Source organism: Aspergillus aculeatinus (assembly GCF_003184765.1).
Source record: "Aspergillus aculeatinus CBS 121060 unplaced genomic scaffold BO66scaffold_2, whole genome shotgun sequence".
Classification (NCBI taxonomy): domain Eukaryota; kingdom Fungi; phylum Ascomycota; class Eurotiomycetes; order Eurotiales; family Aspergillaceae; genus Aspergillus; species Aspergillus aculeatinus.
In genome coordinates, this window is record NW_020291471.1 from 885,023 (window position 1) to 908,642 (window position 23,620).

The following is a 23,620-nucleotide window of genomic DNA, read 5'->3' on the forward strand; positions in this document are numbered from 1 at the left end:
CCACTCCGGGGCGTGCTTTAAGCGTCCACTTGTCAACCCCTCTACAGCGGGAAACTGTCAGAAACGCAGCGAAGGCTGCTCGAGCGCGGGTACTGGGTGGCTCTGGTTTGGTGCGCGAGTAGACTCTTAGCGACCTAGGTGGTGATGTTGACTTAGTTTTTAATTTTAGACGGCTGCATGACTCGATTGAAGACTACACCGCAGGCGCTTGGATACATAACCATAGTCTTTCAGCAGACTGCGCATGCTGTCAATCGGTGCAATTCACAAATCTCGCCATAACCTCTTGTTTACGCTCGAGATGACAATCCGGGATTTGCCATCCTCAGTCTCGCTTGCGTCGCGCTATCTCGGAAGCGTAAAGCTCTTGTGAGTCAAGAATGAGTTACCGGTGCGGTCATTGTCGGGATTGGACTGATAGTGTCACATACACTGGGAAGAAGTTCCCGGTGTCACGTTAGTCGTCCGCACTACAAACAGCTATTGCATCACACACGTCCACTACCTGCGCATAGCTACCTGTTCAGACCAAAACTGCCGGACAAGCTCATTGACAAAGTCAAAGCACAAGAAGCGATACAAGACCTGCTAGGACGCCAACAGTAGCAACACCAAATTGTCCCTGAGACGATCTGCCAGCACCGTTCACGGCATGAGGAACACCAGTGCCGTTTGTGGAAGTCCCATTCGTGCCGGCAGACCCGGTCGTCTGATTAGCAGCCGCGGCAGCAGTGGCAACGCCCTTCCCAGTGAAGCCAGCCATATTCGCGAAAAAGATGCTGGTTGCACTGAGCTGTTCCTCTCTCCCATCAGTCCCGTCCCATTCGTCCGAATACCAGCGACGACCGCAGAGTGTCTGGTTGTTGCCACCCGTGCATTGCTTCGCCGCTCCGACAGCCGACGCCTGCAGACGCGAAGACACCTCGGACGAGATGTACGGAGCGACGAGACTTGCCAGCGTCAAATCCGAGACATAAGTCCCCTTGTACGTGTCTTCGAGCGAGTTGCAATTCTCTGTGGGCTCACAAAGGATCTCCGACAGGATCAGACCGCCGTACTTCTCGGGGAAGAAGGTTTCGAACGAGACGTTGAGCAAGCTGTCGAGGCCGGACTTCCATTTGCTGTTTTGACCGTTGGTCTTCGTTCTCGTTAGTCGTTGTTGCTCTAAGCTGGCTTGCAATTGACTTACGTAGTTGTACATATAGGCCGCACCGCTGATGTACGGCCCGTAATTGGCCGTCCACTGGGTGTTTCCCTGGGTTGTGCAACCATTATCCACATCCGTGCTGTCGGCGATACTCCAGGTGTCGTTTTTCAGGAGCGGCACGCTGGCACTCCAGTCCCAGATCTTCTCCGCCCAGTCTGCGTACGTCTGGTTGTGGGTGTACCGAGCCAGCCGCGCAGAGAGCTGGAAGAGACCGCCGTTGCTGATGGCATTCTTCTGGGTGTATCCGGACTCGAAGGGCCAGATCTGCCAGCGCAGTCCGCCCCCGCAGTTGCTCGTGTCCCACCGTGCAACCTGGGTGTTGAAGACGCCTTCAGCCAGAGTCAACCACGACGTCTGATTGACGTCCTGAGGGTAGTCCAGCTCTGCGGCTGTCATCGCGGCAAGGCCCCAGGCCATCTGGTCGTCATTGCCTATCTGCGAGCTCCAGTTCGACGGCATGTAATCGTTGTCGCCGATCTGCCAGTACATGCCCTGGCTGACGGCGGGGTTGTTGGAGGCGTCGCCGGTGAAGTACCAGTATTGGATCATGAGATTGAAGAGAACGCCGCCCTCACCCCAGAGGCTGGGGATGACACCTGGAATCTCTCCGGTCTTGTTACCGTTGTAGTGCTGCATGGTGTTGAACGCGGCGGTGGCGGCTGCATCTTTGATGGACTCTGCAGATGGGATTATATCAGCAGGAGACAAGAGAAGTAGAGTTCGTCGAAATCATACATTCATTGTTGATGTCCAAATCGATGGCAGACACGGTGCCCGCCACAAGGGCAGCGGCATAAGCCACTTTCAGGAGGTTCTGGAAGGTAGTTCTCGCCATGTTCACAGTCACCATGAGAGAATATGCGTTGTGACGGAAGGCTGACAGGAACCGAATCATCCGGGGTGAACCAGAGATCTTAAGTTATAATCCACGAGCCAAGCGTCGGAAGACACCCGCCTTAGCCCGTGCCAATTTTGACTGAGCCATAGGCGGAAATCTCGTCTTGACTGCCTAATTCCCTAAACGGGTGCACAACAGTTCGTACAGGTGGAGATGAACAAGTCAGGAACCGACCAGAAGAGGAAAAGGCTAGGGCCCTGCATCTGGGGCTAAAGGCGAAATTGACGCTGCGATTGGATTGCTGGGAAAGGTCTAATTTCGGTTGTTGTGTTGGCGCCAAAATCGGGACCCCTTTTAGGGTTCCGAACTATTGACCCCCGCTGCGGGCCGTCAGGGGGTGAGCTTCGGAGGCTTGGGCCCGGAGGTGCCGACTGCCGAATGCTGGGGTATACTATAGACCTTGTGATTTGTGGTTGTTTGAGTCTTTTCTGCCTCACTGGGGGCATGTCGATTATCTCGGCCCCAATGTTCCGGGTAGTAAGCAGTGGATTGGGCATCTCGTTCATGCTTACCATTTCGGACCTTGGTTTTGTCTGGCTAACCAATTGCCAAGATGGTCTAGGATGCATGTCTTATATCCATCGCCCTTCTTTCCAGTTTCGTCAGGTCTGGCGACCATGATGGCGTCTTCTGTTAAACGAAGCCCGCAGCTTATGGTCAGGAGCTTGATCTGACGGCAGATGTTACTGAGGCTTAGTCAGGACGAGGAAACTACTTCGCCCAAAAACTCGGATCAAGTATCTCGCTTGGACCTCTATCTCCTGCTCTATGCCTCTCGGTTTGTGACCCAGCTAGCGGGCATATGCACCTATCATCTTTGAAGCATAAAATAGCATAATCGTCAATCATCAAAAGACGTCATAGACATACTATTCTTCAACAACGAAAGATACTCGATGAAAGATACACGAGTGAAATTCCAAGACTGCATCAACTATCCCATCGGGAGAAGGGCAGTGCGCATTAACACATGAAATATAGACAAGACTTCATCGTCCCCCTGCCCACTCAGATGGAGATAAGGTTATCTCTCGAACCAAGATCCAGCCACACGCGACGATCGCATTCCCGGCGGGGAAGATGAACTCATCCCATTGCGTCACAGCGGGCCGATTTCCTGTTTGGGCTATCCGCCACAACCTGACTACCGACCAACATTCCACATTCTTAAGAAAAACAACCTCCTCAATTGTAACTCACTCCATCATATCTCCTCCGTTAAGTGACCTTACCTCTATCTAATTAATATCCGTTGCCACAAAAGCTACAATGTTCGCCTGGTAAGCCCGCCACTATACCCCAACCACCAACACCGAAACTAAGACGTAATCCAGGTACCAAAGAAGTCTCATCCAACGACCCTACCTAACGCAGGGTCTGACTACAGCTGTACGCAACCTGTCCCTAATTCCACTACCCCTCTACCCGTGTCTCTGGACCCAGCAATCCTCAAAGCTAAACCAACCGCAGGCCCTCTTCGCCCTAGGCGACGGCCTCGCGCAAACCGTCATCGAGAAACGTCCCCTCGCCGAGTATGATGTAATGCGCAGCAGCCGGATGGCGCTATACGGCGGCGGTGAGCATGCGCCACCCCTACCCCTACCCCTTTCTCCCCTCTACCACGAAGGTACTAACAAGCGCAGCCGTCTTCGGCCCCGTGGCCACAAAATGGTACCAACTCCTGCAAGCCCGCGTAGCCTTCCGCTCGGCAGGCCCGACGCTGGTCGCCCGCGTCGGCGCGGACCAGCTCCTCTTCGCGCCGACGATGATCGGCGTGTTCCTGAGCAGCATGTCGCTCCTCGAGGGGAAAAGCCCGGCCGAGAAGCTGCAGCGAAGCTACTGGGACGCGCTTTGCGCGAACTGGACCGTGTGGCCCGCTGTGCAGGCGGTGAATCTGTTCCTGGTGCCCCTGCCGTTTCGGGTGTTGGTGGTCAATGTGGTTAATGTTGGTATGTTATTCTTCCTACCTTTGGTTTGTATCTTGGGGGCGCATGGTTGAGGCTTGGGGATGGGGCAAGGCGGTAAAGGACTTTGCTGACTTTTGGTGGTAGGATGGAATTGTTTTATGAGTTTGATCAATAATGCCCCGCGCGGGGAGGAGCAGCCTATTGGGGCTTGATTGGTTTGTAGAGGGCTGGGTTGAGTTGGTTTGGGGGGAGTTTGATGAATTAGCTCTTTATGTATGATTGATATGGTGGTTTGTGTTGCTGGGTTGTATAGATGGTATAGATTTGAGGGCTTGGTTCTGATACTGGTTTGGTTCACTAGAGCGACAATGAATTGTACTTCGAATTTCCCGCAATGGGGTATGTTGACTACGCGCAATGCCATCCGGACAAGGGCATTGTCACTATTCCGAGAAATTCTTCCATGACGTACCCCGTGTAGATCGGATTCGGTCATCGTGGGGTCGGCGGCAGCTTTCCTGTTGGAGCTTAGCCGATCGGTGTCGGAATGTTCCTATTTAGGCTGAACCGCCTACCGCCCGCCCCGATTAGGATCTTTGTTTGCGATCCGAGGTCGAGATCTATAACGACCGAAAATTGATTGGTGGACATGTTCATTCGCTAACTGTCATATGCAGATTTGGCCATTACCGTTAGAAACCCACGCCATATACTCAATCCGTAAATCCCCTTACTGGTGCTCTCCCTCCAACCCTTCTCCTGCGAGGGTGCCGCATCTTCTACCCCAAAGCCAGCCGAACCTCCTGTTCCCAGTCGAAATTCTCTAAAAAGGCCATGAACTCCATGTCATCGCCTATGGTGGCTCCATCCGAGACTACTGCTTCCGAAGGAGAGATGCTGGACGGTACACCCGACAGCACGCGGTCCAGCGCCTGCGAGATGACCTTCTGGCCCCGATTACTGATTTCATAGTCGCCTTCATTTTGAGGGACAAAGGTGTTGAATTGTGCGATGAACACTGACAGCTTCTGAATAATCTCCGACCGGGGAAACGGTGGTAAAGGCGGTGCCAGCAAAGTGAGCGGCTGAGTCTGAGAGCGTCGGAGTAATTCGATCGACAAGACACCGGCCGCGGGCAGGCCGATATAACACAACTTCGAGTAAAGTACGTTAGCCATGAAGAGAGATTTGCCTAGAGTAACACCTTACATCCCATTTCACGTACGCAGGAACGAGCCCTTGCCGTGATTTTATGGATATCATCTTGAGCAGGAGTGTGATAATCTCCGACGATGTGCGGATGAGCAGGTCAAGTCCCTTGCCTATACGCTTGAACAATGTTTGGAAAAGTAGAAATTGCTGATACAAGAACTCTAGATGCAGGGATGCAAGTGACAGATCTTCCTTGTTGTCTGTCCATTGCAGATGCTCCGGCATACCTAAGCGGTACTCGTCCGACCTACGGCAGACCTCTCTGTTTGCACCAGATTAGTGGGTAGTCTGGCAGAGCTCAGGAAGAAACGTACAAGACCCTCTCCTCTAGGCCGTCAAGCTCGTGGCTCAAAGATACCTCTAAAACACTCTCGCGCAAGAGGCTGGCAATCAGAACGCCTCTAGCTCGTGCCCCTTTGTCCAGTCGTCCGTCCTTGTTCCAGCCTGCTGCATCGAGGTGCTGAAGCGCCGCCTCTCTAACCGCCGGCTCTGCTACGAGTTCATCATAATCGATATCCAGGGGGAACTGGATATTGCAATAGCGCCAGCATATTCGAGGCGGTCGGCCTAGGCAAGTCGCAAGGTCCTTGTCCAGTGCATAAGCCGCGACCATAGCCCTCTTTCGGATCTCTCCCAGAAAGAACGGGGTCTCACTGTCTTCAGCAGACTGGTGAATGCCTAGTGCAAAAACTGTGGTGGTGAGATCTCCAAGCATCTGCCATGTCCGGTGATCTGAAATGACATCAATACTCGTGATCTGGCAGACACTTAGGTCATTCGTGGCTTACCGCAACTTCCATGCAAAGAAGAGAGGAAGATCATGTGTTGGATCATGGTCCAGGACAGTGGGTCGCTAATGATACCTAGATAATTACAAAATTGCAGGCAAGCCTCGGTTGCTTGGTCAGTCATCTGGCATAATCCTTCTTTCGTTGTTCCGGGGTATTCTTTGAATATGTTATCGAGTTCCTGTTGGAGAACTTGGAAAGTCGCCGAGCCTGCCTGTGCAAAGACAAGACCGATCATATCCCACCGGAGCGTGGACTGAGAGAGGTAGTCACTCAAGGACATCGAGGATTTGGTCTCAATTGGAGCAGCCGAGTTCTTGAACAGGACTCGGGACAGATCCATCAACCGTGCGTACTTATTGTCTGAACCTGCGGTCGCGTTGCGGTAGGATGCCCTCAGTCGTGCAATTAGTGGCCTTAATAATGGGGGGCCAAAAAACCATCCTGGTATGATCTTGTTGCGATTCTCTATCAGTTTCTCGTACAAGTCGAGATGCTCGAGCAACGAGAGTACTTGGGCTCCTTGGTTCACCCGCTGGGGGTCAAGTGGTGTGTCTGCCTTGGAGAGCGAAGCACGAATCCCCAGCTCCAGCTCAACCTCATTGCTGAACACGCTCCCCGAGTAACTGGTCGGCCCCAGAAAACCGCTGCCTGACAGATGACGTTTCGAAACATTGGGAAACTGTGCGGCTCCCAGCAGGCTGACGGACGCGGAGCTCCCGAGATTGGTGACGGAAATTGTCTTCGCACACAGGAGCGGCTGGGGATTGGTGCTTTTCTGTGTTGCCTTGAGAATCTGGCCAGACTGGCGCGGCTTGGTCAGTGGGGCGGGATGGTAAACACACAAATCCGATTTACCACGGCGCTCGCAGCGTTTGCAGGTCGGAGTCGAATGATCGCATCGGAGCTTGGATTTCCGGCAAGGCTCGCATGACGACAATTGACCGTTGCGACGAGGCGCAGACATGGTTTAATTAAACGTTCAACAAAAGTGTGACTCCGCGTGAGTCGAGATGAGTCAAACCTGGAGTCGAGGTCCGACAGTGGGTGCGACAGTGGGTGGAGAGAGGGAGAGGGAGAGGGTCTGGAAGGGAAGATAAGCTCGCGGAGAGAAAAGACAGGAACGCTCAGGGCTGCTCCGAGGGCCCGTGCGTTTACTCCGAGGGCCGACACCGGCCAGGCAGTAACAAACTATACGGAGTGGACTATACAATTCCCTCACGATTAGGAAAGTTATATAAGTGTCAGGAATCAGCAATGTGGAAAGAAATCAGCAGCTACAGACAAGCCAATTCTTCCAACTACATCTCAATCTTCAAAGTGATTCCATCCACCGCATCAACCCTCCTTGCAGCAATGCCTTCCAACCCATTCAACAGCATGTACCGGGCTATCCGGTCGAAGTCTCCCAAGAATTGCAATGGCTCCGAAGACTCCAAATATATCAAGAATAATGCGGACTCGAAACAATCCAAAGACAGCACGTCTTCGAAAGAACATGCGCAAGACGATTCTGCTTCGGTGCTCAGCGATGCCACTACCCTAGCTCCTCGAAAAGACGAACAGCCTCCGAAGAAAGGCGGCAGTCGAGATCAGGAAGAGATTGATTTCGATTCCGTGCGATACAGTAAGTACCACTGGACGATCGGATGATCATCTCTGTACGAAGACCTCGCAGTCTGTCAACATGCTAATCTCAAGACAGTGATGCGAGGAATGGCGACCCGTCATTGATACCGCGTGTTTCCCGATGCGCACCTTTGTCTGCACGTTATAGCGCTTTTCACGAGAGATGACCGATCAAAATGTATGGTAATGGCTGGGAAATAGAGAGGACTTTTGGTTTTGTTGTCTGGGGACAGAAGAGGGCAGTGGGTTGGAGTCTTTTGTTTGGGAAACTATCAGAATGCATAGTATGCCACCAAATCGGCGGCAGAACGCACAGAATAGATAATAGCAAGGGTTATTTCTCTGGCAGCTCGAAACAACATACGTAAGTGTTTGAGGAACTCAAACGGGCGACAGCATTCTTTCAAGTGCTCTGGGTATGGTACTTCTGGTCTAGTCTTCGATTAAGAATAGACTATCATCCTCAGGAACATTCTGTTTCCAAAATCTTTGGTTGGCGTTGGTGAAACGTGGGCGCCTAGAGATTTCCAAGTCGGCTGCCCATGACGACTACCTCCGGTTCTCGAACGTGTTGCGACCCGGTTGTCGGGCCGTCGCAAGGGGAGAGAGCTTGTTAGACGTTTTGTGTCACTCAAACTATAATACCTCTTTCCTACTATCACATTCCATGCGCAGTTGCTTGGCCAGACCGTCGCTGCTTGGTAGGCTGCGTGGGTTGTTGTCAAAGGAACGGTGGGCGGAGTATCCCACCATTTCTTTCGAGTGCTGCAAAGATGCCAAGCTACAGACTTCCTGCCAAGGATGACTCGTAAATAAAAGTAAAGCTTGACTGTCTCTGACTTCGCGGATGGATGAAGGGTGGTATGTGGGGTTTCTGATGAATCTCGGCAGAGCCGTAACAAGCAGTCTTTTCATAGCTGCCGGTTGGACAACTGTTCCACCCGGCGCGGTGGTTCAGCTCGACATTTGTTTCAGAGAAACGGGAGTTTCAACGCGGTGTAACAGGTAGAAGTAGAAGGGTCTTTCTGAGAAATGACGCAAGGCCAGACCTTGCTTCTACGCTGTCTATCGATAAGCCTCATTTTCGCGGAGGTTAGCGCAGACCCTGGAGGGGTTGGAGGATGAAACGCACAGAGGGTGGAATGGCTGGAGTCGTGGACCCTCCTCATCTTGAGCAATTCATTGGATATGCAGTACCATTGCACGAGCCAACCGGAGAAAGGCTCAACGCCATCGGTCAGGTTTCTGATGCGATGGAGGCGATTACGTGGAGGGGCGCGGCTGGAACCGCAGGGCCGCGTGTCGTTTTGAGCTGCCAGCCTGCCACACAGCCTGCCACAGCCTGCCAGGGACCGACCGGCTGGCCGATCGGTCGGCGGCTCCACTTTTCACACTCTTTCCCCTTCGTCACTTTTTTGTTTTTATCTTTCTACACCCCCCCCCTTCTCTGTTCTTCGTCTCTTTCTTTTCTCCTTATCCAGCAGCACGTTCTTCTGCTGAATCGGCCTTCGATTCTCCTCTTCCTCTTCCGCGCCTCCGGTTCTCGGTTCCTCGACTGTCCTCCCACCGTCTCCCGTCATGTCGTCGAAATCGCCATTGCCCACGGTCAACACCCCCGCGGAGCCCGCGAAAGCGGCTTTGCATCCGGCCTTCTACATCGCGTACGGTTGACTTGCTTTCTACGACTCGAACTCAGACTAATACACCGCTAGAACGTGGATTGCGCTCAGCTCGGGGGTCATTATCTTCAACAAGTGGATTTTGCACACTGCTGGTTTCAGTGAGTATTGCGACGTGTGCTTTGATTTGTGGGGATCATGCTAATCGCGATCTTTTTCACCAGGTTTCCGTACGTCGACCCGTGTCTAGACATCGTTGCCGAATGCCTCCAGAACTGACAATATGTTGCTATAGCCTTGTTTCTGACTACATGGCACTTGGTCTTCGCTACTATTATGACCCGCCTGATGGCGCGGTTCACGACCCTGCTCGACTCCCGCCACAACGTGCCCATGACCTCGCGCGTTTACATGTTCGTCTCTCTTGCCCTGATTTATACACAGTTGCTAATTGGGAATGTCTTCAGGCGCGCTATCGTGCCCATCGGCGCTTTCTTCTCGCTGAGTCTTATCTGCGGCAACCTGGCCTACCTGTACCTCAGTGTTTCTTTCATCCAGATGCTCAAGGTAATTGCATTGAACCCACTCGCCTGAGCAGGGATGCTAATTGTACCAGGCCACTAACTCCGTTGCGACTCTCCTCGCGACATGGGCTATGGGCATTGCGCCAGTGCGTCTGAGCTTGCTCGGAAACATCTCCTTCATCGTCATCGGTGTCATCATCGCCTCGATCGGCGAGATCAAGTTCACCATGATTGGCTTCATCTGTATGTGCTCTCATGCCCTCATGACATGAATTGCGTGCTCATATTTTTCCAGGCCAGTTCTTCGCCACCATCTTCGAATCCGTTCGTCTAGTCATGGTCCAGCGCCTTCTCAGCTCCGCCGAATTCAAGATGGACCCCTTGGTTTCGCTCTACTATTTCGCGCCCGCTTGCGCGATCATGAACGGTGTTATTACTGCGGTCGTGGAACTGCCGACCATGCACATGTCCGACATCTATAGCCTTGGAGTTGGCACTCTTTTCTTGAACGCTGCTGTTGCTTTCGGACTCAATGTTGCTGTCGTCTTCCTGGTATGTCGACATGAACGTAGGGTGGAGAACATATGCTAATGTGGTCCTCTAGATCGGCAAAACTTCTGCTCTCGTCCTCACCCTGTCCGGCGTCCTCAAGGATATCCTGCTCGTGGTGGCCTCGATGGTTATTTTCCGCGATCCCGTCACGCCCCTTCAGTTCTTCGGCTATGCGATTGCTCTGGGTGGACTCATCTATTACAAGCTCGGAAAGGATGGAGTTACTTCGCTGTTGGCCCAGATTCGCTACAACGTGGTTGGCGGAGCTCGCCCGTAGGCCAACCGAGTTTGACGTTGACGGTGCTGACAGTGCTGGAATATGCCACTGCGCCGTCCGGGGGGGTTGCGAATAGCGAGGAAGAGAAGAGGATCATACCCACGAGGACCGATCACCAAGATAGAAATAATCGTGTATAGACGTGCGGACCGGGTGATGTATATAATGGTGTAATGATACGATAGAACGATGCCTATCCAAGAACCAATTGTCACTAAGTTACTTCATCTCTACGTCTATTTGAGTCCCAATCTATCCACAATTCAGATCCACCTCACAACTTCCCCAGCAACGCAGCATCCACAAACTTCAACGCCTCAGCATACGCCTCCATCGCCCCCTCGGCCAACTTCGGCGGAAACCCCGACTTTAAATCCACCAACCCATGCCCGGCATCCTGCACCAGCAACAACTCCGTCCTAATCCCCAGCCGCCCCAACTGCTCATGCTGAAACTTACTTTCCTGATCAGGCACAACCTCATCCGCCGTCCCATGCACAAACACGGCAGGGGGATACCCCTCCCCCACAAAGTTCTGCAGGAACCCGGGCTTCAACTCCTCCGGCACCGCCTCCGCCCTCCCCGCATACTCCACCTTATTGAGTGTTGCCCCCAACCCGGGCCGTCCAAACACCCCGTCCAAAAACGTCCCGTCGATCTCCCACCGCACCGTCAGCGCAAACCGATTCGAGTTTCGGTCTGCATCGTCGCTGACCACCGTCCGATCCGCCAGCAGTCGCGGGACGTCGGCCAGGTCGACCATCTTGGCGATGGAGGTCGGCGGCCGCGGCTGCGTCCAGTGGTCCAGCAGCAGGTTCCCGCCGGTGCCGTAGGCCGTCATCAGCACACAGGGCTTGGGGGTGGCGTGGACGCACGCGGCGCGGGCGGAGTAGGCGCCCGCCGAGAAGCCGGTGACTGCTATGCGGGAGGTGTCCAGGGACAGGTCGGGGGACCCGAGGGAGGATTGGAAGGCGGGGCTGGCCAGGAAGCGGAACAGGGCCTGGGCGTCGGCGATTTGGTCCAGGGCCGTGCTCGGGTGGCACAGCCGGTAATCGGCGGAGATGAAGATGTAGGTGGATTTTTGGCAGTGGTCTGTGGGATTCAAAATCAGTTGGGTGATTCCGGGGCTGGGGATTGGGGATTGGGGATTTGGGGATTTGGGGATCTCGCACCGTAGAGCCAGGTGGGAAAGTGGCCGCCGCGCCGCGAGCCGGCGGTCATGCCGCCCCCGTGGTAGTAGATTATCGCCGGCAGGTGGCCGCTCGTGGTGTTGCGCGGCAGGTAGTAGTCTAGTTTGATCTCGTGGCCGTCTACCGTGGAGTAAACCAGGGTCTTGCCGCCCTCGGGGAGTTGGGTCTTCGGGGGAGGCATTGTGGGTGCGATTGGTGGTTTGGTGGTGTTGTGTTGTGTTGTAGTTTGTACAGAATAGGGAGATCGGGGGAGTTGGCGGCAGGCAGCAGCAGCAGCAGCAGTAATTAAACTTGTAGGCGTGCATGAGGTAATGGTCTAGAAGCCCGCATGTGGGGGTATTTGGGGGATTCTGCCCCGCCGGGGATGAATTAATTGCCGCCTTCTCCATCTACTCAGTATTTGTACCATTCTCTTCTCTTGACCGGTTCCTCTTCTCCACTCTCACTCTTCTATTTCTGGTTTTCGAAATCATGATTGTTGTTTCAGAAATATGGTTTTTTCACTATTTAGTCCGAGGCAATAGCTATCTCCAGCGAGGCCTGAAGTCTTTCAGCGCCCATCGTTCCCTGGTCTCTTTCAATATCTCACGCGGTGTTTCTCCTGCAAGGTTGGCTTGATCCATGGATGCCCCAGCGCCCTGAAGAATGTCGATCATCTTCTCAAGCGCCTTAAACCCTTCTTCAAGCGGAGTTCCTGCATGTTCACTGTTATCCATTGGTCGCCACTTCGGAAAGACACTCGCGCCAGCAGCTAAATGTAGCGGGGTATTTCCCATCTTGTTGACTGCGTTGACGTTGGCACCCCGGCTGAGCAGTATGCGGATTGCGTGGGTTTGAGGAAGTCTCCTGGAAATATAGTGCAGTACGGTATCGCCGTTCACATCTGAATTGTTGATGTTGACCAGTGTCAGGATTTTCTCCAAGGTCTCAGCATCAATTAGCCTGATACTGCTGTCTCTCATGGCCAATCTGTACAACATGGTTCGACTAGACTCATCGCACATGCTCGGATCTGCCCCATGCACAACTAGAAGATCAAGCAGCTGCAGAAAGATTTCACACTTGACGCCGTCATCAGTGCGATGTGATACAGCGTAATGCAAAACAGTTGAGCCCGGTCTATCGGCGTCGGTGTCCCGGACATTCAGGATGTCCCGGTCGGGTCGGTACTCCAGAAGCAATTTCACTACTGCGAGACAGTCGGCATCCCCCACACGGCTGTTGACCGCATAGTGCAGCACTGTCTTGTTTGCTTGATCCTTCACATTGACCATTGCAGGCCCCATGTCAAGAAGCAGCTTCACAGTGCGCAACAGGCGCGAGGTCACTTCTGAAGGAGTCAAGGTGGCTATTTCATTTTTATCACCCATTAACGCCCAATGGAGTGGTGGCCGTCCATGGTCATCCCTTCTCGAAACCATCTCGGCCAGTCCGGTCCGACCCCCGTGGTCTAGTAGCGCTTGCATCGCATCCAGATTCCAGTATTTGCTGGCAATATGCAGTGGCGTGACCCCGGCGCACCGAAAGCCACCGCCAAAGGCACAGGGATCGTACCACGTCTGCACGACATGCGCATCAGCGCCTGCCGCGATCAAGTGGGACACCATTGCATAGCTGGCGTGGGTTACCACATTGCCCAGCACAGTGTCCCCCAGTATCTGCTGGTCGCCAGGCTGGGCTTGCCATCCGAGTTGATAGGGAAACATGTACTGATCCGCCTCGAGGACCGAAGCACCACTGGCCAAACAGAACTCGATAAACTCGCCATAGCGAGCGTGGTGCTCTCGCAACTTCTCCCGGATCATCGCGGGACTTGTCTCCTTCATCTTTCTCTTCAAAGCCTCCACATCACCGGGAAAAGCCTGTGCGGCACAGATCAGCGGTGTCACCCCCTTGGCGTCCCGATCCCGCCACGCGCCCAGGGGTGGCTGATGGTCGAGCATGAACCGTGTCATTTCCCGATCGGCGTTGCCACAAGCGAGGTTGAGCAGTCGAAAATCGAGTCCCTGCAGATACTCTTCCAGCCGCTGCCGGTGCGTGGCATCGGACTGATAAATGTCTATCAGGGCGCGTAAAGTGTCAAGACTTCCATGATAAGCCGCGGAATAGAATGGCGGCAACGGGTAGTAGCCGTAAAGGCTTACTTTTACCCGGCTGAAAATATCCTCGCCGCGCTCTTTTGCTTGTTCGTTGTATCTGAGCAGACCGAGCGTGTCGTTGCGCTTGATGACCAGATGTAGCTCATCTGGACAATATGCGGATTCAAATGCGTCCTCGGATGTATCATGCATGATTGCGGAAGCGGGCTCATTGTCCGAATTATTATCATGAAAGGCATCGGATGCCATTGTGGGCAGATGATGAAGAAGTCACCCAAGAACAGGGTGGGGGTAAAAGGATAACACCTAAAACGGACGTTGTCTTTTGGGATTACTTCAAAGAGAGAACAAAACATATGAGGGGCCGTGTTGCGTGTATCTATAGTGGCTCATCAGAGATTGAACTGTTCATTGGTGTGGAGAGCGAGGAGAGCCCCAAGGGTCGTCAGGGGTCGAATCGGAAATTTGCTAAAGTACAGTACATGACGATACGGTACTACTCCATCTATTTTTCATCGGATCGATGGTAAACTTACGCTAAACCTCAAACTAGTAGCCATGGTCTCTCGGACATGCTCCACTCAACTCTCCTGTCACAAGCGAGGATTAGGCGCCTACTGAGTCGGATGCAACCCCAGCCTTGCATACTAACCGCGTTATCTTCTAGGTACTCTTATAAAGTCATCTACTGCCATGGAGGTCGATCTCTCAACCTTCTATCTTCTTCCCAGAGACAAAAGAATTGTGACTAGTCTTTTTCGTGGTATTGCAAAGCACATATTCCCCCGTCGCGATTGCTACAATGCTTTCAACGCCAGGTTCTCGAAACCCAGAATTCAAGATTGGAATCCTTGCTGCCTTGCCCCTCGAAGCCCATGCTATCAGAGGGATATTTGATCAGATTGATGGCGAAGCACCGGAAAACGATGCAACCAACACTTTCATCAGGGCTCCAATGGACATGAACTCGTATACCACCGGCAAAATCGCAAACCACAGGGTTGTTCTCGCACACATGCCGGGGATGGGCAAGGTAAATGCAGCAGCGACAGCAGCGGGTATACAAGCAAGCTTTACAGAGTTGAAGCTTGTTCTGATTGTTGGAATCTGTGGCGGAGTCCCGCAAGCCCACGATCCAATTCTGCTTGGCGATGTTGTGATCAGTAGGAACATTGTACCGGCTGAGAATGCGATCTTCCACCCATATGACCCAGTGTCGGAAATCTCCGAGCACCCACAATTTGGAAGACCTACGTGGGTAGTGCGATCGTTGTTAGCCAAGCTAGAGAATCAGAAGACGTACCTCGAGGAAAAAACATCGAAACATCTGGACTGTTTGCTCCGGAAGCCAGGTTTTGCACAGTCTCGGTATCCAGGGGACAAGGAAGACCAGCTCTTCCTGCCGGACTATATGCACAAGCACCGCAACCCGCACGACTGCGACTGCGTCCAACCGGGGAAGTCTTGCACTATTGCAAAGCACTCCTCGTGTGATCAGCTCGGCTGCGAGCCTGAGTATCTGGTCCCTCGGGCCCGGGATGAAAACACTACAACACTGCTTCTTCATTTTGGCTCTATTGCATCTGGAGACCAAGTGATAAAATCCGGCCAGCATCGTGACAGAGTTGCACAGACAAAGAATGTTATTGCGTTCGAAATGGAAGGAGCAGGGGCTTGGAATTATCTGCCATGTCTCATTATCAAGGGTGTGTGTGACTACGCAGACAGTCACAAGAACAAGAAGTGGCAAAGACATGCCGCAGCCGCTGCTGCTGCCTCTGCACGAGCTGTACTAGATGTATACGAGAGTCCTAAAGATGAAGATGAACAAACGACACCAGTCAGGCAATTATTAACATTACCAAAGGGCGGCTTATGCCGTGACGACCTGGCGGTGCTCAACGAACAAGCATATATGCAAATCGAGTCAACTGAGGAAAAGGCCACCATAAAGTCTATGCGGTACGTTTCGGCACCCTAGATACAAGAGTTCACTGACACAAAATAGAAGCGGGCCAACTCTTTTCGACAAGCTTCCCTGTACGTCAGAGGCGTTTTACAACCACTATGATAGACAGCATGACCTCTTATGTCTCGAAGGGACTCGGACAGCCGTTCTGGAAGATATTCACGCATGGGCAGATAGTCATAGTGGCAAGACGATGTACTGGCTAACTGGATGGGCAGGGATAGGCAAGTCGACAATAGCTCGAACGGTTGGTCATAGTTGGGATGCTCAAGGTCGCCTTGGAGCAACCTTCTTCTTCGATAAGGCCTCGGGCAGTGGCAAACGCAGAGCACGCGAATTCATCACAACTATTGCTTACCAACTTGCCACTGATTTCCCAGTCCTCATGTCTTTTATCTCCGAAGCAATGGCTAAGGACCCTTATCTTTGCTTCAAGTCCCTTGGGGATCAGTGCCAAAAGTTGATCTTGAGACCCATATCGAGAGCTCGATTTCCTTGCAATGGACTGCCGATTGTGCTCATTGTTGATGCTCTTGACAATTGCGAAACCTCTGAGGTTGGTATCGTCATTCGCTTGCTGGGGGATATCAGTTCGGCTGGTGTACGAGTTTTCATAAGTAGTAGGATGACACCCACCATAAATTTCCACAGAAGATGCGAGCACGAAGGTCGGTTCCGTGCTTTGGAGCTGCAAAACATCCCCCAAGAAATTATTAATCAGGATATTTCGCTCTTTTTCCAGCGAGAGCTACAACAGCTGAACACAAACTGGGAAGTGGGGGATAACCTTCGAAAGCTGGTTGAGAAAACCGGAGGTAACTTCCTCTGGGCTTCAATGACGGCCAGGTATATTCGAGAAGTGCCCGAGCTATCTAGCCGAAGATTATCGATGCTGCTCCAGCCTGGAGCCACAATGTCACCCATCGACGCTCAATTTGACGGCGTGAACCTGGACATTTTGAGAGATGCAATGCCATCAAACCTGAGCAACAAGGAGAGCAGCATATACTACGGCTTGTTGCGACGCTACCTGGGCGTCATAGCTGTGCTGTTTGTGGAGGTTTCTCCCGCTTCATTCTATCAACTAATTGACCTGGAAGGGGATGGGCGCGGGGCGTATGGCATCGATATCCATGAGGTTTTGAAGAATTTACAGCCGATCATGGATGTTCCGGACGACAAGCACGATCAGAGTTCATTGTTCCGTCTCCTTCATCCATCCGTGGGATCATTTTTGACGAGCCCCACGAGATGTACCGACGAGAGGTTCCTCATAGACTCGAAACAGGCTCACTACGATGCTATGGAAGGTTGCTTACGTTTGCTTCCAGGCATCCTTGAGCGAGTCCAACAAGAGACAGCAGGCTCAACCTCAGACCAAAGCGACCTCATGGTCGACACAGGTGACGCTTGCACTGTGTGGGAATGGTCACCCGCAGCGCGCTACGCCTGCCGATACTGGGTGAAGCATCTTGAGGGAAGTGGAGCAGAAGTTCACCCCGGCGACTCCGTCTCTCTCTTCATCGAGAATCATGTTCACTGCTGGCTCAAAGCATTGGTACAGATGGAGTCGATTGACGAAGCGTCGAAAGACTTGCAATATCTGGCTTCTTTCATCTCGGTATGTTGCGTCCATACTACGTGTCCTAGTGCAAATTTAGTAACGTCAGAGCAGGATACGGAAGCATCTGAATTCGGCACATCCCTCAAAGAGCTGAGCATTTCACTCGCGGAACGAAAGGTTCAGGTTGAGCAAAACCCATCGATGATCTACCAGCTTGCCATGGAACACCTGGACAGATGTAACTAATGGCTAAGGCTTTCCCGCTTTAGACATTGAACGGTATTTTAGGAGTGGTACTTGCGCAGAATTTACCCATATTTTGGTTGTAGAATAGCTATGGGAGTTACCAGTCACCTCAGTCATGAATTGGAGATCAATTGATTCCAAATGAATTGTATCGCTGAGCCAGTATACTGGCCAAGCTGGTTTGGAGTTCCAACAAGTCACGCTAAGCATGCCTAGCCCGGCCCAGACCATAATGAAAATTAACAACCCTCCTCTGCAATTAGTGCTAATTGAGTTACGGGTAACTTCACTAACGTTAGATAGTCATCAGCTTATGATTGATCGGTCCGTTGAAGCTGGCGAGGATTTGCCCATAATCTTACGCCAAGTTCGCAGTATCTGCGGCTCTGAGCCAATGACGCTGAATGTGGTGGTCTAACAGCGACGGACTGATGCACTAAAAGCGCGCCGGTTGAAGAGCGTTTGAGGCTGCGACTTTCGGTCGGAAGCACAGCCAGCCTTTTTCCAATCCCGCAAGCTTACAGGCAGCAAGAATCATGAACCGGCCAGCCCGACAGAGGGCGTATACTCGTCGCTCCCGCACAGGATGTCAGACCTGCAAAACCAGAAGGATCAAGTGCGACGAGACCCCAGGATCGTGCAAGAACTGCAGCTCGACGGGCCGGACATGCGATGGGTACGAAACGGCCCGCCTCCCGATCGTCACCAAGAAGGGCAAATGCTATACCCCGTCCATTCACATCGTCGATGTCAGCTTTCCCAGCATGAGCTCGGATGAGCGGAGATGCATTAGCTTCTTCCAAACTCGCACCATGCCCATGCTGGTCAGTTTTTTCGAATGGGAAGTCTGGCGACGTCTCGCACTGCAGCTAAGTCAGGCCGAGCCTGCGGTCGGACATGCCCTGGTCTCCTTGAGTGCCATGCATGCAAGCTCCGAGACGAACGGTATGTCTCGGAGTAAGGCCATCAAGCATCGGACTCAACACCGTCGTTTCGCCATCGAGCAATACGGTCGCGCCTTATCCACCCTTCGCCGCCGTCTGACCTCACAAGACCCGCACGTTGCCGTGATTGCGCTCGTCTGCTGCGTGGTATTCACCTACCTCGAAGTCCTGCAGGGCAACAACGAGAACGCCTGCGCCCATCTCACCAACGGACTCCAGATCCTGTCCGGCGAGAAGGGCGACGCAGCCCGCGCGATCGTCCACGATAAACTGCAGGACTACCACCACGCCGACGGGTCGCCGGCCATGGCGCCGCAAATGGCCCTCTTGACCGCCATCGCGCACCTCGACATCCAAATCCAAGTCCACCGATACGTCTCGCGGCAGAGAGACACCAACGGGGTACGGGGCGCCAACCACCAACCCCAGCGCTTCCGCACCCTCGACGAGGCCTGGCGCGAGCTCGACCCCATCTCCGACGACGCCCTGGGCTACCTGACCCTCGTGCAGCACGCCCTCCAAGACCCAGGAATCACCGATGTCTTCCCCATCCTCATCGCGCAGCGCAAACTCGCCACCCAGCTCGAAGAGCACATCGCCGCCTTCACCGAGCTAGCGACCACCCAGCTCCGCCACCCGACCCCCAAGCAAGCCCGCTGCATGAACCTGATCCAGATGCAGCACCGCATCCTCAAGGCCCACACCTACCGCGCCCTCCGACTGTCCGAGGACGTGTGGGACGACTTCGCCCCGGACCTGATCGAGGGCCTCGCATTCGGCGAGGCCACGGTCGCCAGCCTCGAGGCCGAGTTCGGCCCACGCAACCTCCCCACCCTCGTCATGGACATGGTCATCATCCTCCCGCTCACCTGGATCGCCCTGAAATGCCGCGACCTGCCCACCCGCCGCCGCGCCGTGCAGCTCCTCCGCCGCTGGCCGCATTTCGAGGGCCCCCACCACACCAGCACGTTTGTCGCCCTCGTCGAGGGCGCCGTGGAGCTGGAGGAGGCCCGGCGCGATCCCCGCACGGGGCTTATTCCCGCGGAGGCGCTGGTGGCGGACGTCTCGGTCGTGCAGAGGGAGGGCGCGCCGCCGGTGCTGGGGTATACGCTGGCGCATCTGGGGGGACTGCACGTGGAGGTGCCGTGTCCGGTGGGTGATAAGGGGGGTGTTTAGGGATATGGTTTGGGTCCGTTATCCGGGGCGCTGTTGTTTGTAAATTGTAAGAAAGGGGGGTCTGGGGGTTCTCCCCCAGGACGCTCACCCCGTCCAAGCCTCCAGGAACAACAGCGTCCTGGGGGAGAACCCACAGACCCCCCTTTTCTTTCAGTCAGCTTGTTTTACTCTCTCTTTTCTGCTAGGCGCCACGTGCTATTCTATCTGTGAAGACGTGGCTATACCTGTGGGCTTGGGGTTGGGCTGCGGGTCGGTCCTTGTAAATATATAAGTAGTTTCCTCCTTGCCACATTTCACAACCCAACGTTCTCACAATATGGACTGAAAATCGCAACCCACAACAATGATCCATACTAACACACAAGTTCTCACTGCGGGAAGTCATACTTGAAAATTAGTCGAGCTGTCGAGGCGCTTTCGAAAATCTTCTCCGTCTCGATTGCCAGGCAGACGTAGATGACCATAAATGTCAAACCAATTGAGTTCCCACTTTCGATTCTGGAGTATAAACGCGCCTAAAGAGCAAAAATGCATCAACCGCTCGCATGGCTTAGATGGTAAAGCGCAGCACTAGTAATGCTGAGATCCTCGGTTCGAGTCCGAGTGTGAGCACGTGATTTCTCTTTTTGCTTTTTCCTCGGGTGGGCATCATCCCCTCATCATTCCTCTCTTCCCTCCCTTTCTTTTTTTCGCGGGATTGGGCTTGCTCTACATGTTTCTCAATACAACGGCGAGTGCGGATGGTTCTGTATATCTGGTTATCAATTACAGTCGAACAGCATACATGAGTTACATAGAGCACTTCGTTCATCCCTCTCTCACCGCATCTCCCACAACCGAGGCCCCGTAAATTACAGTATACTGCAGCTCAGCTAGCGCACCACCTCCGCCAACCGCTCCGCCCCCTCGTAGAATCTGGGCAGCGGCTCGAGCTTCCGCCGCAGGATCCAGACGCGGAAGTGCCACCAGGCGTTGTCAAGCTGGTAGCGGGCGTGCTTGCGGGTGGAGACGGAGAAGACCTGGTCGAGTTCTTCGAGGGTGAGTTCTACATCTAGTCAGTATGAACATTTCTCAACATACCAAGAACAGTTTTAAAGAATAGAGGGATGGACTCCCTGCCAGAAGCGAATCCGAGGGAAAGGCAGGTAGACTCACCCTTCGTCTCCGGCACGAACAGCAGCACGAGCACCCACCCGACCACGCACCAGGCGGCGTACCACCCAAAAGCGCCCTGGGGTTTGAACGAACTCAGCAGCAGCGGCCACGTGAACGACAGAATGAAGTTGAAGCACCAGGTCGTCGCCGTCGCGAAGGACATGCCCACCTCGCGGACTTGCAGGGGAAATGCTTCAGCCGAGTACGTAAAGGGCACAGGGCCTTCACCGGGGGAGTAGAAGACCTCGAACAGGTACATCCCCGTCGTGACCATGGCGACGCGGGCGCGGCTGCTGGGGTTGTCGGGCTCGATCCAGAAGGAGAAGCCGCACCAGAGGAGGCACAGGGCGAGGAAGGGGAAGGTGAACAACAGCAGATTGCGACGGCCCCAGGTGTCGATGGTGAAGAAGGCCGGGAGCGCGAACACCCAGTTCAGGATGCCGGTGCCCATCGAGGCGAGCAGGGCCTGTTGGATCGAGTACCCCGCATCCAAGAAAATGGTCGAGCTGAAGTAGGCGATCACGTTGACGCCGCAGAATTGCTGCATGAACATCACGATCCAGCTGGCCAGCGTGGCGCGGCGGTTGCGCGGAACGGTGAAGAGCTCGAGGAACATGCTGAAGAAGTTGCGGCCCGTGTTGACCTGCCGCTCGAGCTGGACCTGCACGTAGGCGTAGTAGAGGTCGCGCGCGGCTTGGAGGGAGGTGGGCCGGAGGGTGCGGAAGGCGCGGAAGGCCTGGTCGATGCGATCATGCTGGAGGAGCCAGCGCGGGGACTCGGGGCAGAAGTAGACCTGGGCGCAGACGATGATGGGTAGGACGACGGTGGAGCCCAGGATGAGACGCCACGAGAGGTCGTCCGAGAGGCCCATGAATGCCACCCCCATGATGTTACCCAGCATGATCCCGAACGCCGTCCACATCTGCCACATCATGACTAGGGCGCCGCGAATAGGCGCGGGCGAGCATTCGGCCGCGTAGACGGGCACCGTCGAGGATTTGGACCCGATACCCAAGCCTAGGACGAACCGGGCGAGGAACAGGTTGACCCAGGAATTGGCCACGCCTTCCCAGATAGACGCAACGGCGGCGATGAAGCAGGACCAGAAGATCGTCCCTCGACGGGCGAGGTATCGATTCATCGGCTCCGTCAGCCAGCATCCGACCGTCGCGCAGGCGAGGTAGGGTGCGCCAACGACAAGACCTGTCAGGTAGTCTTGCATCTTCGGAGAAAAACGAGAGGACTTGATCCCGAGTTGCTGTAGAGCTGTCAGTGCTCTCTTCTCCGTACTAGCCGGTATGCCTTACCTTCAAGTATATTGCCTGCGCGCCGTTGTTGACGGTCTCATCCATACCCTGGACAGCGGCAGCAAGGGAGCACATAGCTTGTTAACAAGATTAGTCAAAAGACAAGAACGGCAATATAGAAACATAAAAACATGTCTCACCAGCCAAAAAGTAAAGCTGCCATGGCTGCGACCATTTGTGAGTCTGCTCGCGCCTGAGTGTGTTCTTGTCTTCCTCACTCAGCTCGGGCAGATCGAGCGCTCCTGCTGGGTTCTGCGAGATGAGCGCTCCCTTCCGGAAGTCCTCCAGATGTTCATCTAGACCATATTCACGACAGAAGATTTCAACATCGTCCAACAACTTCTCGCGTGGGATCCCTGCGAGAGGGTTCTCGAGGATCGCGCTAAGATGACTCGGGCCGGTGGTGCGCCCCTCCAGGTCGTAGATCGCATGTGCGCCGCTGGCTTTCTCGGTGTGCTCCACCCGAGCAGTTGGACTACCTTCCTTCATGGTCTTCTTCTCTGTAATCTCTTCCGGGGTCATTGTGGTAGATATTCTGTCACTATTTTATTGATAATGGCCAATTCCGTAACAAGGCGACCGAATGAGAAGAGACTTGGCGAGCAACAGCTGTGTAGCTCTAAGTCTAGCCAAACATAATCTTTGTGTGACTTTTCGGCAAACAAGAGTATGTTTTCAGTGTAAGGATAATCAAGAGATCTGAGATGCGGGGGTTGGCCAGCCTTTTATCGAATTTCCGGAGTGTATTTGCATGATGCGGTATATACCACTCCACTGTTCAACAGAGCCCAGCCGTCCATATGCAGACTGGCTACGATGGGTAATCGTTCCATTCCGTCATTAGCAGATGACCAGCGACAGATATGACGGAATCCACATGGATGAAGATAAGAAAGCTTGTTATGCTGTATAACCACGGCTGGCGACTGCGAGTTTCGGGTGCTGGTTGGTAGCCAGTCCTGCCGATCACAGCAGATGCGGGGAAGTGATGAAGCGACCATGGTTAACATCAAATCATGGAGCATGCGAATGTAACCTCGAAGATCACAAGTTTATCGGATCCCGGGCTGGAATCCCCACGGGGATTGGATAAGATGCGGTGGATGGGAGAAAGAGAGATCGATTTAGGCCCGTCGCTTGTAGCTTGTCGATCAAGGCTGGAATTGCTGTCTGCGATGAACCTAGCCTGAGGTGGGAGTCTGCTTCGATCTCAGCTGCAGAGATTTAGGCTCGCTGGACCTCTCAATCTTGTATCCTGTTAAAATGCTTTGTCCACATTGGAAAATCGCGAAAAAAGCATCGCCGACGGTCGCACAGCAAGGAGCTGTATTATTGGTAGCTGAAGTTGCATCCGACA

At 53.7% G+C, this 23,620-nt stretch overlaps 10 protein-coding genes and 1 non-coding gene across 11 annotated transcripts; 6 read left to right on the forward strand and 5 right to left on the reverse strand.

The window, feature by feature from the left end:
* Positions 1–559: 559 nt before the first annotated feature.
* BO66DRAFT_434110 (glycoside hydrolase family 76 protein) lies at positions 560–2,042 on the reverse strand (the record flags this gene model as incomplete). The annotated part of the gene is made up of 3 exons (XM_025650755.1): positions 560–1,138; positions 1,190–1,872; positions 1,943–2,042. The coding sequence occupies 3 exons, from the start codon at positions 2,040–2,042 to the stop codon at positions 560–562; spliced, it is 1,362 nt and encodes a 453-aa protein (XP_025508830.1).
* Positions 2,043–3,374: 1,332 nt separating this feature from the next.
* On the forward strand, positions 3,375–4,224 carry BO66DRAFT_434111 (Mpv17/PMP22 family protein; the record flags this gene model as incomplete). The annotated part of the gene is made up of 4 exons (XM_025650756.1): positions 3,375–3,385; positions 3,440–3,681; positions 3,749–4,054; positions 4,157–4,224. 4 exons carry the CDS (start codon positions 3,375–3,377, stop codon positions 4,222–4,224), a joined length of 627 nt encoding a protein of 208 aa, XP_025508831.1.
* Positions 4,225–4,650: 426 nt separating this feature from the next.
* On the reverse strand, positions 4,651–7,063 carry BO66DRAFT_364387 (putative chromatin structure remodeling complex protein RSC3). The gene is made up of 4 exons (XM_025645161.1): positions 6,013–7,063; positions 5,539–5,956; positions 5,222–5,486; positions 4,651–5,166 (listed from the first exon to the last, which is right to left on the reverse strand). The coding sequence occupies exons 1-4, from the start codon at positions 6,977–6,979 to the stop codon at positions 4,792–4,794; spliced, it is 2,025 nt and encodes a 674-aa protein (XP_025508832.1). The 5' UTR covers positions 6,980–7,063; the 3' UTR covers positions 4,651–4,791.
* A 305-nt stretch (positions 7,064–7,368) lies between these two features.
* Positions 7,369–7,746, forward strand: BO66DRAFT_434113 (uncharacterized protein; the record flags this gene model as incomplete). Its single annotated transcript, XM_025650757.1, has 2 exons — positions 7,369–7,639; positions 7,718–7,746. The coding sequence occupies 2 exons, from the start codon at positions 7,369–7,371 to the stop codon at positions 7,744–7,746; spliced, it is 300 nt and encodes a 99-aa protein (XP_025508833.1).
* Positions 7,747–9,088: 1,342 nt separating this feature from the next.
* Positions 9,089–10,817, forward strand: BO66DRAFT_387813 (TPT-domain-containing protein). The gene is made up of 8 exons (XM_025646393.1): positions 9,089–9,302; positions 9,354–9,421; positions 9,485–9,490; positions 9,556–9,673; positions 9,728–9,827; positions 9,877–10,027; positions 10,080–10,336; positions 10,389–10,817. The coding sequence occupies exons 1-8, from the start codon at positions 9,220–9,222 to the stop codon at positions 10,611–10,613; spliced, it is 1,008 nt and encodes a 335-aa protein (XP_025508834.1). The 5' UTR covers positions 9,089–9,219; the 3' UTR covers positions 10,614–10,817.
* Positions 10,811–12,042, reverse strand: BO66DRAFT_339892 (alpha/beta hydrolase). The gene is made up of 2 exons (XM_025644391.1): positions 11,786–12,042; positions 10,811–11,705 (listed from the first exon to the last, which is right to left on the reverse strand). Exons 1-2 carry the CDS (start codon positions 11,982–11,984, stop codon positions 10,888–10,890), a joined length of 1,017 nt encoding a protein of 338 aa, XP_025508835.1. The 5' UTR covers positions 11,985–12,042; the 3' UTR covers positions 10,811–10,887.
* A 223-nt stretch (positions 12,043–12,265) lies between these two features.
* On the reverse strand, positions 12,266–14,389 carry BO66DRAFT_387816 (ankyrin). Its single transcript, XM_025646394.1, has one exon. The coding sequence runs from the start codon at positions 14,149–14,151 to the stop codon at positions 12,328–12,330; it is 1,824 nt and encodes a 607-aa protein (XP_025508836.1). The 5' UTR covers positions 14,152–14,389; the 3' UTR covers positions 12,266–12,327.
* Positions 14,390–14,629: 240 nt separating this feature from the next.
* Positions 14,630–17,805, forward strand: BO66DRAFT_339893 (5'-methylthioadenosine/S-adenosylhomocysteine nucleosidase family protein). The gene is made up of 3 exons (XM_025644392.1): positions 14,630–15,864; positions 15,911–17,492; positions 17,547–17,805. The coding sequence occupies exons 1-3, from the start codon at positions 14,705–14,707 to the stop codon at positions 17,679–17,681; spliced, it is 2,877 nt and encodes a 958-aa protein (XP_025508837.1). The 5' UTR covers positions 14,630–14,704; the 3' UTR covers positions 17,682–17,805.
* Positions 17,806–18,574: 769 nt separating this feature from the next.
* On the forward strand, positions 18,575–19,825 carry BO66DRAFT_387818 (uncharacterized protein). Its single transcript, XM_025646395.1, has one exon. It carries the CDS (start codon positions 18,602–18,604, stop codon positions 19,799–19,801), a length of 1,200 nt encoding a protein of 399 aa, XP_025508838.1. The 5' UTR covers positions 18,575–18,601; the 3' UTR covers positions 19,802–19,825.
* A 515-nt stretch (positions 19,826–20,340) lies between these two features.
* BO66DRAFT_t18 lies at positions 20,341–20,413 on the forward strand. The gene has a single exon. It is a non-coding gene; the product is annotated as a tRNA-Thr (tRNA).
* Positions 20,414–20,568: 155 nt separating this feature from the next.
* BO66DRAFT_417112 (sugar porter family MFS transporter) lies at positions 20,569–22,808 on the reverse strand. The gene is made up of 4 exons (XM_025649646.1): positions 22,404–22,808; positions 22,264–22,340; positions 20,957–22,214; positions 20,569–20,846 (listed from the first exon to the last, which is right to left on the reverse strand). Exons 1-4 carry the CDS (start codon positions 22,783–22,785, stop codon positions 20,674–20,676), a joined length of 1,890 nt encoding a protein of 629 aa, XP_025508839.1. The 5' UTR covers positions 22,786–22,808; the 3' UTR covers positions 20,569–20,673.
* Between the last annotated feature and the right edge of the window lie 812 nt (positions 22,809–23,620).